At 38.1% G+C, this 18,092-nt stretch overlaps 1 protein-coding gene across 18 annotated transcripts in view; it reads right to left on the bottom strand.

Annotated features, from left to right (window-relative positions):
* ARL15 (ARF like GTPase 15) overlaps window positions 1-18,092 on the bottom strand; it is a 574,803-nt gene that overhangs the window by 486,505 nt on the left and 70,206 nt on the right. For 7 of the 18 annotated variants that reach the window (XM_074282528.1, XM_074282535.1, XM_074282530.1 and 4 more), the window contains exon 1: window positions 15,286-15,418. The exons of 2 other annotated variants lie outside the window; for them this stretch is intronic. Coding sequence is in view for 5 of the 16 variants with exons in the window: in XM_074282522.1 (XP_074138623.1) it covers window positions 15,268-15,333 (66 nt within the window). In the remaining 11 variants the exon portion in view is untranslated. Of the gene's footprint in view, window positions 1-15,267; window positions 15,455-18,092 lie in introns of those variants that run through there. 9 more of the 18 variants (XM_074282518.1, XM_074282523.1, XM_074282521.1 and 6 more) reach the window with 4 other exon arrangements.

Genomic DNA, 18,092 nt, shown 5'->3' with positions numbered 1-18,092 from the left:
CATGAGAGCAGAAACTATTTTCACTTCTATTTCTATACCTCAGCACCTCATAGAGTGGCCTGCATGTAGCAGGTGCTCATAAATGTTTGTTGAACTGGACTCAAGTAACATGAACATTCAAGATGCCATTCAGGAGATAAATATTTAGAAAAGAACCTGGGTTAGTCACATGTCATTAATATTTTTTCAATATTCCAAAATCTCAGAGTATCCATGCACACATTAATATAGGCATTCCCTCTTAACAATATAAATCACCACCCATACATGTTTCCTCTGCAGCCGGTCGTCAGAAAGTATTTCACCAACTTTAAGGTGCAATGTAACTGTCCACTCCGATTGTTACCTTTAGAGGACAATCCTAATGTTGATGACAATGACAAACAGACAATTCCTTTAGCACTTTAAGGCTCCCTTATTTCATGTGATCTCAGAATAATCCAGCAAAATAGAATTCTAGATAATGTTATCCCTATTTTATAGGTTAAAGTATCAAAACTTAAATTTACCCAGACACAATAACAGATGGATCATTAAGTTAAATTTGAATCTATGTTTCTCCTAACTCCAAGACAAGCAGTACCATTCTGTAAGGAATAAATATAGTGGCTACACTTTGCCTCAGTTTCCTCATCTGTAAAATAAGCTAGAGAAAAAAACAGCAAAACACTCCAATATCTTTGCTAAGAAAACCCCAAATGAGGTTACAAAGAGTCAGACAGGGTTGAAACAAAAATCACAGGCAAGGTAATAATCCTCACCTCTTCACCTTCCCTCACACATCTCCTAGTGATTCAGTCACATGCCACGTCTTGTCACTTCTACCTTCTCAACATCTGTTGCTTTTTTTTTTTTTTATTTTTGCTTCTGTCTCCTCTATTTTATCTTCAACTATTTTAAGAGCCTCCAAATTGGTTGCTATTTCCACGCTTTCTTTTCTCCAGTCCATCTACCTCCAAAATTACCTTCTCAAAACACGGAGCAGACAATGTCATTTCCCTGCTCAAAAATCTGTAGATGCTCACAACTGCCTCCAGAATAAAACTCAAATCCTCACCTGACATGTGATGCCTTCACAACCTAGCTCTGGCCTAATTTCATGGATCTACACTGGGTTTGTTTGTTTGTTTGTTTGTTTGTTTTTAATATTTTTTCCCTGGTGGTATTATTACAAGAAGAGAGGTCTAGGTAATACTGGATGAACCACAACATTTTCCCCAGGCTCTAATATCCCCATTTTTTTCCCCACATTTCCCCAATACCCAGATTAAACTTTACCTATGTAGGAAGTAATTTCCGTAAAGCAACAGGGATTTATATACCTTACCTTATAGATAACAAAAATTGCCTTTTGAGATAATATTTCATCTTTATTATCTAAGAGTAGGGGCATTGGTAGTGGTGACTGAAAGCTGCAGGAGACAGTACAATTCTGTGAGATTCCAGTGACATGTGGAATCCTAGTCTCTAGGGCTTCCCGAATGTGAGCTTGGGCATCACAAAAGTTTCAGAACCATATTTTAAATATGTTCAGATTGCTCTGCTCATATACACATTAATCCAATTCAACAAATATTTAATAAGTAATTATGTGTTTAATACTATAGATACAAATCTAAGAAACCACTTAATCCGTGCTTTCAAGCAGTTTATGCAAATTTTCAGGGGCTGGCTTAAGATCTAATAAGAGCAACAGCAAAAATAAGGATGACACAATGTAAATATAGTGGCCAAATCTGGTCAGATTTGCGAACTCTCTTGAATATGCCCCTTTTCCTCCTGGGATCCTGACATCACAGGCGCTCATCACTCACACCTGGATTATGGCTAGAGCCTCCAAATGGATCTGATCTGCCTGACTCAAATCTCTTCTGGCTACAATCCAACCTCTAATGATTTTCTTAGCACAGGTCTGATCATATCATCTCTCTACTCAAACTCCGAAGACTCCCTATTGCCTCAAAGATCAAATATAAATACTTTGTTGGCATTCAAAGCTCTTTATGCCCTTGCCTACCATTCTATTCTTCTCACCTGATTCTAGTGACACTGCCCTCCCTGGCTTCCTTTATATCCCAACTAAAATCCCACTTTCTTTCTTTTTTATTGTAGCTTTTTATTTACAAGATATATGCATGGTTAATTTTACAGCATTGACAATTGCCAAACCTTTTGTTCCAATTTTTCCTCTCCTCCCCCAGATGGCATGTTGACTAATACATGTATAAATACATTAAAGTATAAGTTAAATACAAAATATGTGTACTTGTCCATACATTTATTTTGCTGTACAAAAAGAATCAGACTTTAAAATACTGTACAATTAGCCTATGAAGGAAATCAAAAATGCAGGTGGACAAAAATAGAGGGATTGGAAATTCTATGTTTTCTCCCAGAGTTCTTTCGCTGAGTGTAGCTGGTTCAGTAGTTCATTACTGCTCTATTGGAACTGATTTGGTTCATCTCATTGTTGAAGATGGCCACATCCATCAGAATTGATCATCATATAGTTTTGTTGTTGAAGTATATAATGATTTCCTGGTCCTGCTCATTTCACTCAGTATCAATTCATGTAAGTCTCTCCAGGACTTTCTGAAATCATCCCGCTGGTCATTTCTTACAGAACAATAATATTCCATAATATTCATGTACTACAATTAATTCAGCCATTCTTCAATTGATGGGCATTCACTCAAGTTTCCAGTTTCTGGCCACTACAAAGAGGGCTGCCACAAACATTCTTGCACATACAGGTCCCTTCCCCTCCTTTAAGATCTTTTTGGGATATAAGCCCAGTAGTAACACTGCTGAGTCAAAGGGTATGCACAGTCTGATAACTTTTTGAGCATAGTTCCAAATCGTTCTCTAGAATGGCTGTAAAATCCCACTTTCTACAGGAAGCTTCCCCAATCTCTCAATTCCTTGTTAATTATTTCCTACTTATCATGCATAGAATTAGTTTTGTTTATATTTGTTTGAATGTGGTCCCTTCATTAGATTGCAAACTTCTTGAGGGCAGAAGCTGTTCATTACCCTTTTTTTTTTTTGTATCTTCACAGCTTATCACCGTGCCTGCCACATTAGCAGAAGTTTAAAAAAATTAATGAGTGTTAATTCTAGTTCCACAGTCACTTCTGCATCTATGATCCTATCTCCATTCTCACATCCACAAAGCTAGTACAGAACTCTACCTTCTCACTAGTCTATGTTGACAGCCTCCTAATTCCAATTAATTTCTATACTCCTAGTCTCTTTCTTATAGACTTCAGCCTACATACAGATTGCCAAAATAATCTTCCTAAATTTTGACCATATCATTTATTCCCCTCAAAAATCTTCAGTGGTTTCTGTCTTTTCCAGGGGGGAGAAAAAAAAAAAAAAACAACTCCTTAACCTGGCTTAACTGAAGCCCAGTCCACCATTATTTTTGCAAAAGCCAAACAAACAAGCAAACTGGTCTAATACCTCCCAATCTCCACAGGCCATCTCTTTCTTCCGTGTATGTGCATGACTTCTACTAACCCTTTCCAACCCAAAGCACCCACTTCCTCATTTCTGTCTCTTATATTCATCTCAAAAGTAAATTTCTTCTTTGTCCACACCTTCCCAGATCCCACCATTTGTCACTCTTTCCCTTTCAACAAATCACTTTGTATTTACATATAAACCATGACACACACATGAGTATACACATATACACTCTAAGGCTTACCCAATCCCCACTTCTCACTCCCAATCCATATGTTTCAAAACAAAGATTGTTTCATTTGTATCCCTAAGACCTAGCATAGGCTCAGCCCACATAAGAGGCTGAATAAATGTTTGTTGAATTGATTTGAAAGCACAGACCTAAACAAGAATCTATAAAGAAAGTGATTACTGTCAGCTTCTGAGATCAAGTAAAGAGCTGTGGAAGACAGAACACCTGAACTTGACCTCAAAAGAAAATGTTTTCAACAGATTCCAAGACTGTACAATAAGATGAATAGATGAAATGAGTGAGGTATGCATTACAAGCATATATCTAGAAGAAACAGCCAAGGGGCAGAGCTAAACAAGATTAGGAGAAAGCAGGTAACTTAGTTTGGCAAAAACAGCAGAATGCATAAAAGGAAAAAAAAGAAAAAGTCTAGCAAGATGGATAGGCTGGCATTGGATTTTGCAAGGCCATAAAAGTTAAGAAAATGGTATTTTATCCTATTATTAATAGGGAGGCACTGAAGATTTCTGACATTAGAAGATTATCTTGTTACCTGAATGAATCATGAGTCAAATAGGAAAATGGAGACTATTATTACAATCGTTTAGGCAAAGATGATCCAAGAGACCAAACTGGTAATGGCAGCAATCTAAATAAAATATCCCAGACTATGACTATCTTCCCTAACCACCACCCCCATATATATATATATATATTTTTCCCCCCCTCCCAAATTAGATTTAAGGTCCTTTAGGGCAGAGAATTGTATTCTTTCTGTATTTTTATACTCATCACTTAGGACTGCACTTGGCGGAAAACAAGCATTTAATAAATGTTTTTCACTTATTTATGACTTGGCACCTGAGTGAATATGGGAAGTGAGGGTGAGGGAAAAAGTCAAAGATGGAAATATAGACATAGGAGCAGTGGAAACCAATGCATAATAACTTACAACATATAGTTCAGGAATTATGCAACCAGGGAGACAACACAAACATCTGTTCAATGTTTCTGCCTAATTTTCTAAATATTTAAAACCTCCTTTACTATTAGATATTTGAAACTGTTTTCTTTGCTTGATATTTTTTAATTAAGTAAAAAGTAACTATTATCATAGTGACATTGAACAGACTGTTGATAAATGATACCACCTACTCCAAGCAAAATTTAAGAGTCAATCAAGACATGACCCTAAAGTAGTAGTAAAACTCACTTCATACTTGAAAATTACTTTTGACCCATACCTCATATCTGATTGCAAAGATCTGTCCATTCTACCTCAATCACATCTCTTCCATTTATTCCTTCTCTCCACTCACACTGCCATATCCTCTGGGGCCCTATCACCTCTATCTGAAATTTTAATTAGATTTGTCTCCATTCTCCAAACCATCCTCAACACAGTTGCAAAAAATGGTATTTTTTTCGTATGGTTTGAAAAGTGTCACTTCTCAGCTCAAAAATATAAAAATCTTCACAATCTGGCTCCAAACTCTATTTCCAGGCTTAATACACATTATTCACTTTTATGCACTCCATGATCCAAGTAAGGTGGTCTACATAGGAAACATTCAGTCTCGCATCTTTTTAACCTCTGCATAGACTAGTCCAGGTGCCTAGAATGCACTCCTTCACTTCCTCCCTCCCCTTCCCCCATTTCCCATCTATATGCCAGAATCCCTGGCTCCCTTCAAAATTCAGAGCAACTGAATTTTCAGCACGAGGCCACAGATGACCTGACAGCCCCTCTCAGGTGCTAGAACTCTCCTCCAAAGTTATATTTTATATATCTTATGTTTATTAATATGTGTAACATGTTTCCCCAGATAAAACAAATTCCTGAGGGCAAATACTCTTTATTTGTGTCTTTGTATCCCTACCACAGTCATTAGCACAGAGCCAGGGCCCAACCAAGGCTTGCTGACTGATACAATATCTAACTTTGTTTCATGGTTTTCAGGAGATGCAGCAAGCAAAGGAGAGACACATGGTAAGTGCAAGCAGGCTACAATAAATTTCCAATGATGATGTATCCCTAAGAAATGATATAGGGGATATCATTACAATTTTAAAAAGATATTAAGAATGATGCATGGGAGTCTTATCTGCCAAGGCAAAGTCAGGAACTATATGACCACAACTACAAAACTCCACACAAATAAAAGTCAGATCTAAGCAACTGGAAATATATCAAGTGCTCATGGGTAGGCCGAGCAAATACAACAAAAATGGCAGTACTACCTAAATTAATCTATCTATCTAGTGCCATACCAATAAGACTCCCAAGAAATTATTTTACAGATCTTGAAAAAGAATAATTATTTAAAAAAAAAAAAAAAAAAAAAAAAGTTCATCTGGAAGAACAAAAGGCCAAGAATATCAAGGGAATTAATGAAAAAAATGCAAACGAAGGTGGCCTAGCTGAGAAAGACCTAAAACAATATTATAAAGCAGTGGTTATCAAAATGTTTGTTACTGGCTAAAAAACAGTACTCAGTGGAATAGGTTAGGATAACAGGACAAAAATAGTCAATGACTATAATAATCTAATGTTTGAGAAACCCAAAGACCCCAGCTTTGGGGATAAGACAAAAACTGCTGGGAAAATTGTAAACTAGTATGGCAGAAACTAGGCACTGACCCACATCTAAATACCCTATATCAAGATAAAGTCAAAATGGGTTCATGATATTATAAGCAAATTAGAAGAACATAGGATAGTTCACCAAAGAAGAACTGGAGGTCATAATTGAACACCAAATAGATAATTTTGATTATATTAAGTTAAAAAGGTTTTGTAAAAGCAAAACTAATAAAGACAAGATTAGAAGGGAAGCAATAAATTGGGAAAACATTTTTTACATTCAAGGATTCTGATAAAGGCCTCATTTCTAAAATATATAGAAAATTGTCTCAAATTTATAAGAATTCAAGCCATTCTCCAAATGATAAATGATCAAAGGATATGAACAATTTTCAGATGAAGAAACTGAAACCATTTCTAGTCATATGAAAACATGCTCTAAATAAATTACAATGATCAGAGAAATGCAAATTAAGACAACTCTGAGGTACTACTTCATACTTCTCAGATTGGTTAAGATGACAGGAAAAGATAATGATGAATATTGAGAGGATGTGGGAAAGCAGGGACACTGAGACATTGTTGGTGGAATTGTGAATGGCTCCAACCATTCTGGAAAGCAATTTGGAACTATGCTCAAAGGGTTATCAAACTATAACCTTTGAACTAGCAGTGTTTCTACTTGGCTTGTATCCCAAAGAAATCTTAAAGGAGGGAAAGAATCCCACATGTCCAAAAATGTTTGTGGCAGCCCTTTTGGTAGCAACCAGTAACTGGAAACTGTAGTGGCTGCCCATCACTTGGAGAATGGCTGGATAAGTTATGGTATATATGAATGTTAAGAAATATTATTGTTCTATAAGAAATGATCAGCAGGATGATTTCAAGAGAGGCCTAGAGACTTATATGAACTGATACTAAATGAAATGAGCAGAACCAGGAGATCACTGTACACAGAAACAGCAAGATTATATGATGATCAATTCTGATGGACATGGGTCTTCAGATGATTCAGGCCAGTTCCAATGATCTTGTGATGATAAGAGTCATCTATACACAGAGAGAGGACTATGGGAACTGAGTGTAAATAAAAACCTAGCATTTTCATTTTTTTTTTTGTTATTGTTTGCTTTAATTTTATTTTCTTTCTCATTTTTTTCCCTTTTTGATCTGATTTTTCTTATGCAGCAAGATCATTGTATAAATATGTATGCCTATATTTGGATTTACATGTATTTTATCATGTTTAACATAAATTGGATTACTTGCCATCTAGGGGAGGGAGTGAAAGGGGGGAAAAACACAAGGTTTTGCAAGGGTCGTTGTTGAAAAATTATCCTTGTAAATGTTTTGAAAATAAAAATCTTCAATTTAAAAAAAAAATTAAAAAAAAAAAGGAATGATCACTGTCACCAAGGAAATGTGACAAAAGATCTAGAAGGCGGCTACCAGCACTTTGGATGAAAGTGCTATGGATGATCTATGGGAGAAAATGGACAAGAATCTTATAGGATAAAAAAGCATGGAAAGATTGCAATTTATATCATCATTCTATCACTCCATCACCTTTTCTCCCTCAGGCTTGTTATAGTAGGTCACCAATGCAAACTCACAGTCCCTTAGTCCTTTGACCTTACTTACCATGTTTCTGTTGTATTCTCAACCTTGGATAACCCCAGACCATCTGCCTTCTGTAGTCTTCTTCCTGAGGGGCCACTCATCATAAAATCATGCTGATGACATGCTACAAATTCACACTTGCCTATTATAAAATAATCCTCTCACTTATCCTATACTCACTCATGTCCCATAGTAGTTACTCCAAAGATTTTTCTCAAATGCCTAACACTACTCTGGCCCAATCATTTCTCTTTTGGTAGAGAGCATCATCTCTTTCCCTTAGATAAGAGGTTATACAAGATGAGTTTCCTCTCCCTATCTCCAAATCTGAAAACCTCTCCATAACTTCACCAATTTTTTTCCCTTTCTTCTGTTCTCAAATAAGAAGGCAATGGTTCTTCTCAAGATTAACATCCCCATCACATAGCCCAATTCTACCCCATCCAGGATTTATCTTCATTGATTTTCTCCATCTATTCATCCCATTTCATGTTCATTCGCTCCTCACAGCGGTTCTTTCAGCCTTGCAACCAAACAAGTTCGGGTCTCCCTTAAAGAAACCTTACTGGTTTCTTGTCTTGGTCAGGCCCTTATCTCCCCTCTCTTTCATTTCAGAAATAGCATATTCAATATTAATAATAACTAACATTTATATAGTCCTTTAAGGCTTTATTTTCTTATTCCATTTGACCCTTAAAACCCTTATTATTTTCATTCTACAAAGTAGAAAACTGAGACAGAGAGTGATTTATTTGTCCAGAGTAAATAAGAGCAAATAAGAGTCTGAGATAGAATTTTGAACTCAATTCTTCTTGACCCAAATGACTTTGGGTCATTCATTGTACCACCTCAATCAAATGAGAAATGAGTCATCAAGGGCTAATTATTTTTCCAAACTCTTACAATCCCAGCATACTGCTGAAAGTACTTTCTCCAAGGTGACATGACTTCCTATCAGCCAAATCCATTCATTGGTTTAATATCTGAGCTATCTACTACATCTGAAACTGAAAACCAGCTCCACCTTGATTCTCACTTCTTCCCCTTTTCTTCTACTAGTTTGTCTTCTTCCTCAAAGCCCTCATTCTCTTTATTCCAGTTACTTAACTTTCTAAGGGATGTCTCTACTTGGATATACCACTTACACCTCAAGTTGAACATATCCAAACATGAATTGTTCATTCTATTTAAACTAACCCTTTCTCTCAATATCCCTACTTCAGCTGACTTGAACAAGCATTTTACCAAATCCTCAGATCACACACACACACACACACACACACACACACACACACACACACACACACCAGGACAAAGTCCTGTGACTTATACGAATTCCATAATATTCATAGCCCCCAAGTCTTCATGTTATCAACATTCTGATTTATCACTTTTATCACCTCTTACTTGAATTATTTTAACTGAATCCTATCACTTCACACTGAGTTCTTCATTAGACCATGAGCTCCTCAAGGACAGAAACTAACTTTTGCCTTTCTTTGAATCGCTAGCAGTTAATACCACTTAATATGCCAGACATATAGTAAGTGCTTAATAAATGCTTCCTATGATCTTCCTGCTTCTAGCCTTTCTTCTCTCTACCTCATCCTAGACACTGAAGCTAAAGCAATCTTCCCAATACTCAGGTCTGTCTACATCATTCTCATGCTCAAAAACAAACAAAAAAAACAGCTTACTGGATAAAATATAAATTCCTTAGCCTGATATTCAAGGTCTTGCACAATCCGGCTCCTAATGGCCAACCTAGCTTTACTCCACTCTCATGTTCTATCTTATGTAGGTTTTATTCCAGTAAAACTGGACAGACAATGAGTTGTTCGCCTATCTCATCCACTTTCTCTTATCTCTGCATCTGCTCTCCCATTCATCTCTTCTAAGAAAAATACTTCTCTTCCTTCAAGGCACCATTATCACCACTTTCCTCTGGGAGATGCTCAGGCTTGAGTGAGGCCCTCAGACTAAAACTTATCAGTCCTTCACATTTCTCACAGCACTTTGTTAGCACTTGTCCTTAACTCTTATCTTCTTCTGCCTCTCAGAAAGCTCAGAGAACACACATAGAATGATCTCCCTCATCGAACTACATAAGTGACTTTTTTCCTATTTTATCCCAGTGTCTAGCAGGTAGTCTGGTAAACACAAGGCATTTCAACAATGTGTGTTTGCTAAATTGAATTCACCTCCTCTCTCACCTGATCTCCACATGATGAGTTTCCAGGATGGGGGAGGTGTAATATAGGCCTGGAACTATTTCAAATTAGGGGATTATATCTATTCACTCATTTCCTTTGCCTCATCAACAGAATGCTCCAGTCAAAGGAACAAAAGAATAAGCATTAGGTCATACTTATGATTTCTCTCCAAACATTAATATGTTTATATTTCAATGAACACAAAAATCAGACAAATGGCAAAACCTACATAAATGAATAAAATGGACAGCATCCTAAATAAGTATATAAAAATATAAAAATATTCTCACAGTACCTGTTCCAATACTATGCAGTTACTAGGCAATAAATACTTGTTGAATGAAGTAATAAAATTATTAGAATGCAGTCTTATTCATTTGCTTGCCTTCTTTGTGAGAAATTTTTTGATGTGCTGACTGCTATGCCTTGTAAAGAAGCTATTCACATAAAAATCTTGCAGAATTAAGATCCATTACTTTCTACAATGGTGGGATAACCCATACCTTCCAAGTGTTCCTGTAATGAATTAACCTAAAACATTTATTCAATTGACATGTGGCACAGACCTAACCTTGAGAAGTACTTTTCTAAGAGGAAGAGGATAAGTATCACAACCAAACTTTAGAGAATCTCTCCTCTGTCCAGAAGTTAGTAGCAATTATTTAAGAACAAATTTTTCCTTGTGAAGGGCAAGAGAAAGAATGGAAAGGGCACATAAAAATAAAGGGAACTATTGGAAAAGGAAGCTCAAACATCCCAACTTTCCCATTTAGATAAATATAAGCAAGTCATTTAAAAGCAACAGTACAATGACAGAAAGAAGGCCTGTCTCACAGTCAGGACAAGCAGGATTTTTAAATCCCTCCAGAATCAATCTGGCTTGTCTGTGCAACCATGGCTAGTCATATAACCACTTCTCAGTGTTTAAAAAATTACCTAAAACAAAAAATGATAGAACTGTGAATCTATATTGTTAGAAGAAATTTTGTTGCTGGGAGTTTCTTACAGATGAAATCACAGGCTTGTACCAACACTTTAATTGGTAGGGAATAAATGGAAAATCATTATTGCAGTTCACTGATTCTATATGGATTCAAAAGAACCAAATTTCACAGAAGCTCCTGATAAGGGAAGAAGCAAAGGAAGCAGAGAGAGAAATCACCTATCTAAGAATTAAAATAAAAGATTTCCTGGTTGAAAGCCCAAGAGAGGGATGAAATTTTTTTTTCTTTTTAAGTTGCCAGACAAGCTAAAAAAAAAGTCCTATCTTGATGATCTTGACGTGAAGGGAAAAGGATACATTCTGCATTCCCTAAAACAAAACACCTAAACTAAACAGATTTTATCAGATTATTTATTATCTAAGCTTTAGTTTCAAATAGTGTCAGTAACAGAAAATACCAGTCTCTTCAAGTCACACATTTAATATTTTGTAACTACTTTAGGTTTATTAACTCATCAAAGCTCACTTAGCGAAATGGGGGAAAAAAAAAATCTTAAGTTTATGAATTTTACAATACTATCACTTGTCCTTTTCAACCTTACATTTATTTTCTTATAACTATGAGAGAAATGGCAAACTCCTACTAGCTTCCAAACTGTTTTTAGTTCCTCATTTCCATTACGAAGTGCAACTTCATAGATTCATATTTCTCCAATTTTCCTCATTCTTCAATCATATACAGGGAAGATGATAATATCCCACCAAAAGAATGAGAAGTAATAGGCAGAGCTTCCTCTACCAGACCCCAACAACAAATAAATAAAACATCTATGAAAAACCAACAAGAAAACAACAGTAAACACTCACATATCTTTTCAATTTTGTATTAGTAAACAGTAATCCTGCAAAGGGTAGATGCAATTTGTTGGGGATCCCAACAAAGTCTATACATTTGAAACACTACAACTTCAAAAAAAAAAAAAAACTTTTGCATTTTCAGCTGAAAGGTAAGTATAGAAACTCAAGAGAACTGATTTGTTTTAGAAATAATCTGTGACAGTCAAAAAAATTGATTTGTATTAATCCACACAAGAAAGATATGACTAAAGTTAATTCACTGAGGGAAGAGAAGCAAAGGAAGCTGATGAAGAAGTAACAATCTATCATTCCATCAGAACAGAGTGAGGCAAAATGCATGTGTTTTGATAGAAAAAACACACTATAAGACACTGGTAGGAATTCTTTCAAGGATAACAAAAAAGTGATAATTATGTCCAAAATTTTTTTATTTAATATTTAGGAGAAAGGACCATTAAATTTTACTCAATAGGTGGCTAATTGTAGCTTTCTACAAATCCTACTTAAAATCTCTCCTTTTACAAGAAATCTTTCTACCACAAACACTGGTTATGATTATGTTTCTTCTTTTATTATCTCCAATTCATCCTGTATACAGTTTGTACCCACTTGATTACATGTTGTCTTCCTCATTAGATTGTGATCTCCTTGAGGGCAGAGATTTGGTTTTTTGTTGGTGGTGATTTTTTTCTTATTCTTTTTTTCCCTTTTTGTCCCTCTTTTGTATTCTCAGAGCTTAGCACATATCCTTTATTATATATATATTTCTAAGAATGTTTTCTCAATTTCACTTGGTACATCAGCTTAGACTTCTTAGAAGAGGCATAGGGTTGGGTATCTGTGATTTCACTATTATAAGAAACCCTCTATGCCTCTCAACTTATGAAGGCAGACACTTTATCCTCAAGGTACAATCTTACTTGACTAGAGTCCTGAGAAGTCCTAAATTACTTGCCCAGAAGCATACAGCCTATGTGTCTGAGGCAGAACGTGAACCCAGGCTTTAAGGTTGTCTCTATTCACCATGCCTTGATACCTCTCCAATGCCTCAAATTATTTAAAATAATAATCAAAGATAAGCAAATAGAAAGTGCATTTGTTTTTAATGACCAAATTGGAGAGAGAATAAAAGATTTATTCCTTATTTAACAATCTTGGCATGACAAGATAAACTAATCAAGAAAATGAACCTGCTCTTATGGAATCACTATCTTCATAGGAAAATAACTTCCCAGACAACTAGGTGATTCAGTGCATAAAGCATCAGCCCTAGAGTTCAAATGCTTCCTACCTGTTTAATCCTGAACAAATCACTTAACCCCAACAGCCCCCCAAAAAAGAAAAGTGATTTCCACCCAGTCTTTGTTTGCATGAATCCATTTAATCAACCAGTTTCATGCCAACAAATTTAATGCTTAAAAACAAAGCCTAATGATTATTTTGGCACCATGCAAAATAACATTAATGATTCAAAAATTAAATGTGCATATAATTTTTTAAAAATCACACCTTTTAAAAATTTTTCAGGAACTACCAACAAACCTTTAGTTTGTCACCATACTTCTCTATAAACTGATTTCAAGCTACAATCTTTGGCTTTTATTTGGACAGATTCCAAAGAAAAATCAAGAGTATTTTGTGAGGAAAAATAACCATTTAAATTTGAAGATGTCTTCAAAAAATAATCAAGACAGCTGCCCAACAAAAACAGTTATTTTGCATTTAAATGACATTCATGAAAACTAAGTAATCACATTTTCCTTTGAGTAAAAGGATAGTACCCTATTTTTCAAAAAAAAAAAAAAAAAAACAGGAACTATTAGTAAATGAATGGCAAAAACAAGATTTGAACTGAGATGTCTTGATTCCCATCCAGTGTTCAAAATAAAAGGTTATGTATATACTATATATAAGCTAAAAAGTTTGTAGGCCCACCTGGAAGTGACATAACCCCAAAATGAGCTCAGGTAATCACAACTGCTCAGCTAACTTTGAAATATCAAGCAATTGTTAAATAATAATTTAAACATTCAACTACTAAGCAATTGTTCGGTTATAATTTAAACTTTTTCTTCAAAACTTCTAAACTTCAAAAATCACATGTGGCCCATACGTTTCAAAACAACGTGACAATTCCTAGAAGACACGGTCAAAATTCTGCCCCGCCAATCCTGCAGCCTAAAGCATAATGGACATGGAAACCATACAACCAGATGATTTCAGGGTCCCTATTTTCACCAGCTGATCCAACCCGGGACCGCTGTAATGATTCTGGGTGTCAGTCAATTTTACTAAATTATTTAGCTTTTAGCAATACATTGAAACAGAATTTCCTTGTAATATACAGCTTTGAGGAAAACGAGTTTGGGAGCAAGACTTGTTGCTTGAATAATGAAACAACGTAATTAATCAGGTTTAAGGGGAAGGGGGGACGAAGGACACCGAAGATGTTATTTCTCCGACTACCCCCTCTTCCCCCTCGCGTGCCCCACCCCCTCCACCCAGAGCTGCCCATTCCTTTCCCGACCTAAACTTTTTCCTACTCCCTCGGCCTAATACTCCCCCCCTGCCCCAGACATTAGCAGCAGCCTTCCTCAGGCAGACAGATACTTCCCCAGCACCCCGGCAAGCAAGGAGACCCAGCCCCCGGTTCAAGACCTGCCGAGTGCCCAAGGTTACAACGGAGCTCACTGGAGCGTGCTTTATGTTCGTGTGCTTTTTAAAAACCCCACAGCGACCCGGGGTCACAGCTTTAGAGGTCTAATAACAACCAAATGACCGAGGCTGCCCGTGCACTTCGGTGAACCCATTCGGGTTATGGGTCTTTAATAGTTTTTTTGCAGCCTGCTTAAAGAAGGCGAGCCTGGAGTGACCCGGGAGTGGCGGAGGCACCTAGGAACTCCCTGCCGGGGCTGCAGGGCTGGGGGAAACGAAGGGCGAGGGGGAGACAAGGGAGGGTCCCCCCCTCCTGCAGCCACTGCCCACCTCTCTCCGGCCCTGGCACCGTGATCTTTAACCGGGGCTATCAATCTGCTCGCTCCAGGACTGCACCTTTACCTGTCAGTTCCCCCACCCCCTCCTCCTGCTCCTTCATCCCCCCCACCCCGTCCCCGCCCCCAAAGCGGGGCAGCCCAGAAGCTCCGCTCCGAGTCCAGAACCAAGCACGGGGCTGCGAGGGGGGAGGGGGACAGAAGAAAGGGAACAGCGGGGAAAGAGGGAGTGAGAGAGGACAAGAGGGGGAGGCAGTTCCCCTCCGCTCCCCGCCCGCCCCAAAAGAGGGGAGGGACACGAGGGGCGGAGGCGAGGCGTGAGGTGTGAAGGAGAGGGGACCCCGCCGCTCTCCCAACACGGACGCCGCGGACCTTACCAGATAATCCATGTACAATAACGCCTCAGTTATCCGAAGATCAGACATCCGGCAACCTAAAGCATCCGGAACGGCTCCGAACCCGGAAAAAAAAGAAAGCGTCTCTGGCAGCGAAGCGACCGCCCCCGGGAAGGCAGCAACAGCGAAAAGAGCCGAGGAGAGCCGAGCGGACGAAGATTACACCAGCCGTGCCGCGATTGGTCCCTCCGCCGACCATAAGGAAAGAAGAGCGCTCATTGGCTGCGGCTTTCCATAAAAGGCGCGGCCGCCCGGCGTGAAAGCGGAGAAGCGCGGGAGAAGGACCCGTGAGAGGACCTCGGAGGAACCGTGATTGGAGGCTGGGGGTGGGGTTCGCAAAGAGAGGCCCGAGAGTGGGCGGGCCGCCGCGGGGAGGGGGGGAGAAGGGTCCTGTAGAAGTGGCATGACTGGGGGGAGGTCCCGACGTTCCCATTAAGAAAGCTCCCAGAGTAGGTAGTTGACCAAACCTGAAGTCGCAGAGGTTCTGGTTCTAAGTTTAATAAAAATTAATTCAGTAAACATTTATGGGTACCTACTAGAAGCTTTAGAGATACAAAAGAGAGAGCCCCTGTCTGCAAGGAGCTTACGATCTACAAAATTGCCTTGCTTTTGTACACGTTTTCCGGTAAAAGGGCAAGCAATTGATCAGTATTAAGCCAGGAAGGAGCTTACAATCAGATAGTGAAGACTACGTGCAATGTATACAAAGCAAGCACATGCAGGGTAAAAAGGAAATAACTAAAAGAGAAATCAATAAGTGTCTTTATCTGCCCTCCTCTCTGGTGAGTGGGGGGGGGTTCCAAAAAGAGGCAGAAGACGTTCTGCACTCCAAGCTAATGAGGGAGAGAGACGTTTGCACGTTGCAAGCCGAGATAAACCAAGCTCTGTGTGAAATAAATAGGAAATAATTAGCAGGGGAAAGGCAATGGAATTAAGGTTTGAGCGTGCTTCTTAGAAGGAAGGTGGGGTTTTATTTGACTGGATTCCTATTCAAACCCAATCTTCTGAATCCGAGCTAGATTGTTAGTGCTCTCACTAGAGCAGTCATCAGGTGACGTCCACAGCCAGCATTTTATGTAGTTCTGTAAGGTTTGCAAACTCCTTTACAATCTTCACGACAACCTAGGAGGTAGTTTATTGCTATTATCCTTACATCACAGGGCAGAATTCTTGTGACTACTTACCTCCCCATCAGCTTGGGATACTTTGCTCTCTGAAAGGGATTTTAAAGTTGCTCTAAGGAACCACAAACTAGATTTCAAGTGTATATCACTTGAAATAGACAATGCTACTAGTGTGTTGATGATCAATGGTCTACTTATGTTCTACATGTATTATGAGCGGATGTTTAGAGTTTTTTATTGTTATTATTAAACATAGGTTTAATTAAAATTGTTGAACACCTTACCACCATATGTGTATTTCATATGCAATCTGGATTGTTTTATGTGAGTGGCTCTTAATGAAGAGAACAGAGGAAGCCCCTATCTGGGATCAAATACCAAACAAAATGTAAAATATTTTATAAGCCAATGGGATCAACTGAGCCATGTTGTTTTATTTTTTCTAACAAGTGCCTTTAGAATTTCAAAGTGAGACTTGCCATTGTTAGAAGGGAAGGCTAAAATGAAGCTAACTAGAGTCTTTGTAACTAAATCACTTTGCAAACCACAAAAGACTATGTATGTCTCAAGTCTTTACCCACACAGCTGCCAAAATAATCTTCCTAAAGTACCCATCTGATCATGTCACTCCTCTGCTCAAGAAGCTTCTGTGTTCCCTAATCCTTCTAGGATAAAATACAAACTCTTCTGTTTGCTATTTAAAGCTCTTTACAAAAGTCAGACTTATTTAGTTCACATTTCTCGCCTAAAGTAATCATCATGTTTGCTGTTTGCCTTATGCAACCATATTTTTACCAGGATGCTTCATTCAACCTTCTGCCTCTGACCCAGAACTTGTTCCCCATCTCTAAGGCTGTGCCTTCTGGATATTTAGCAGAGCCATATGTACTACAGCCATATAGTAATAGTTACTACCAATCATTCCTCTAGGAATTGTAATCAAATCAACACAAATCTGCCAAGAAAGAAAGACTCAGTCAGGTGACCAAGAAGTCCACTAATCCCATTCTAGTAACTTCCCAGTCCCTAACATTCTTCTTAGGCCACTTGTTGGGCTATTTTCAATCGGATCCAATTTTTTGTGACCTCGTTTGAGGTTTTCTTGGCAAAGATATTAAAATGGTTTGCCATTTCCTTCTGCAGTTCATTTTACAGATATCCTATCTAAACTCTAGGACCTAGAAACTGAGGCTAACGGGATTAAGTGATTTAGCCAGGGTCACAGAGATCGTAAGTACCTGAGAGGAGATTTGAACAGCCCCTGGGGCAACTACTCCTCTCTATTTCTTGTCTTTCTCCATTAATATACAAGCTCCTTAAGTGCAGGGATCCTCTTGCTTTTTGTGTTTATATTGCTGATGCTCAGCACTGACTGTGTTCTAGTAAGCACTTAATAGATTTTTTTTCCCCCATTCAACCATGATTTTCTTTTCCCACTGGAAATACTTTTACTTTGGCTGTGTACCTCATGCCTAGAATGCACCATGTATTCATTTGCTTCTTTGAATTCCTATGCCTCAGCCTTGGTGCTACTTCATGTATATATATCTTGATTCTCTTGTCTTTGGTAATCTGCCTTCTAAAATTTACTTTGGGGGTGTGTGTGTGTGTGTGTGTGTGTGTGTGTGTGTGTGTGTTTGCATGCTTTGTACATCTTCCTAGTAG

Source organism: Sminthopsis crassicaudata, chromosome 1 (genome assembly GCF_048593235.1).
Source record: "Sminthopsis crassicaudata isolate SCR6 chromosome 1, ASM4859323v1, whole genome shotgun sequence".
NCBI lineage: Eukaryota > Metazoa > Chordata > Mammalia > Dasyuromorphia > Dasyuridae > Sminthopsis > Sminthopsis crassicaudata.
The sequence above is the reverse complement of the archived record's forward strand: the minus strand, read 5'-3'. Positions and strand labels throughout refer to the sequence as shown.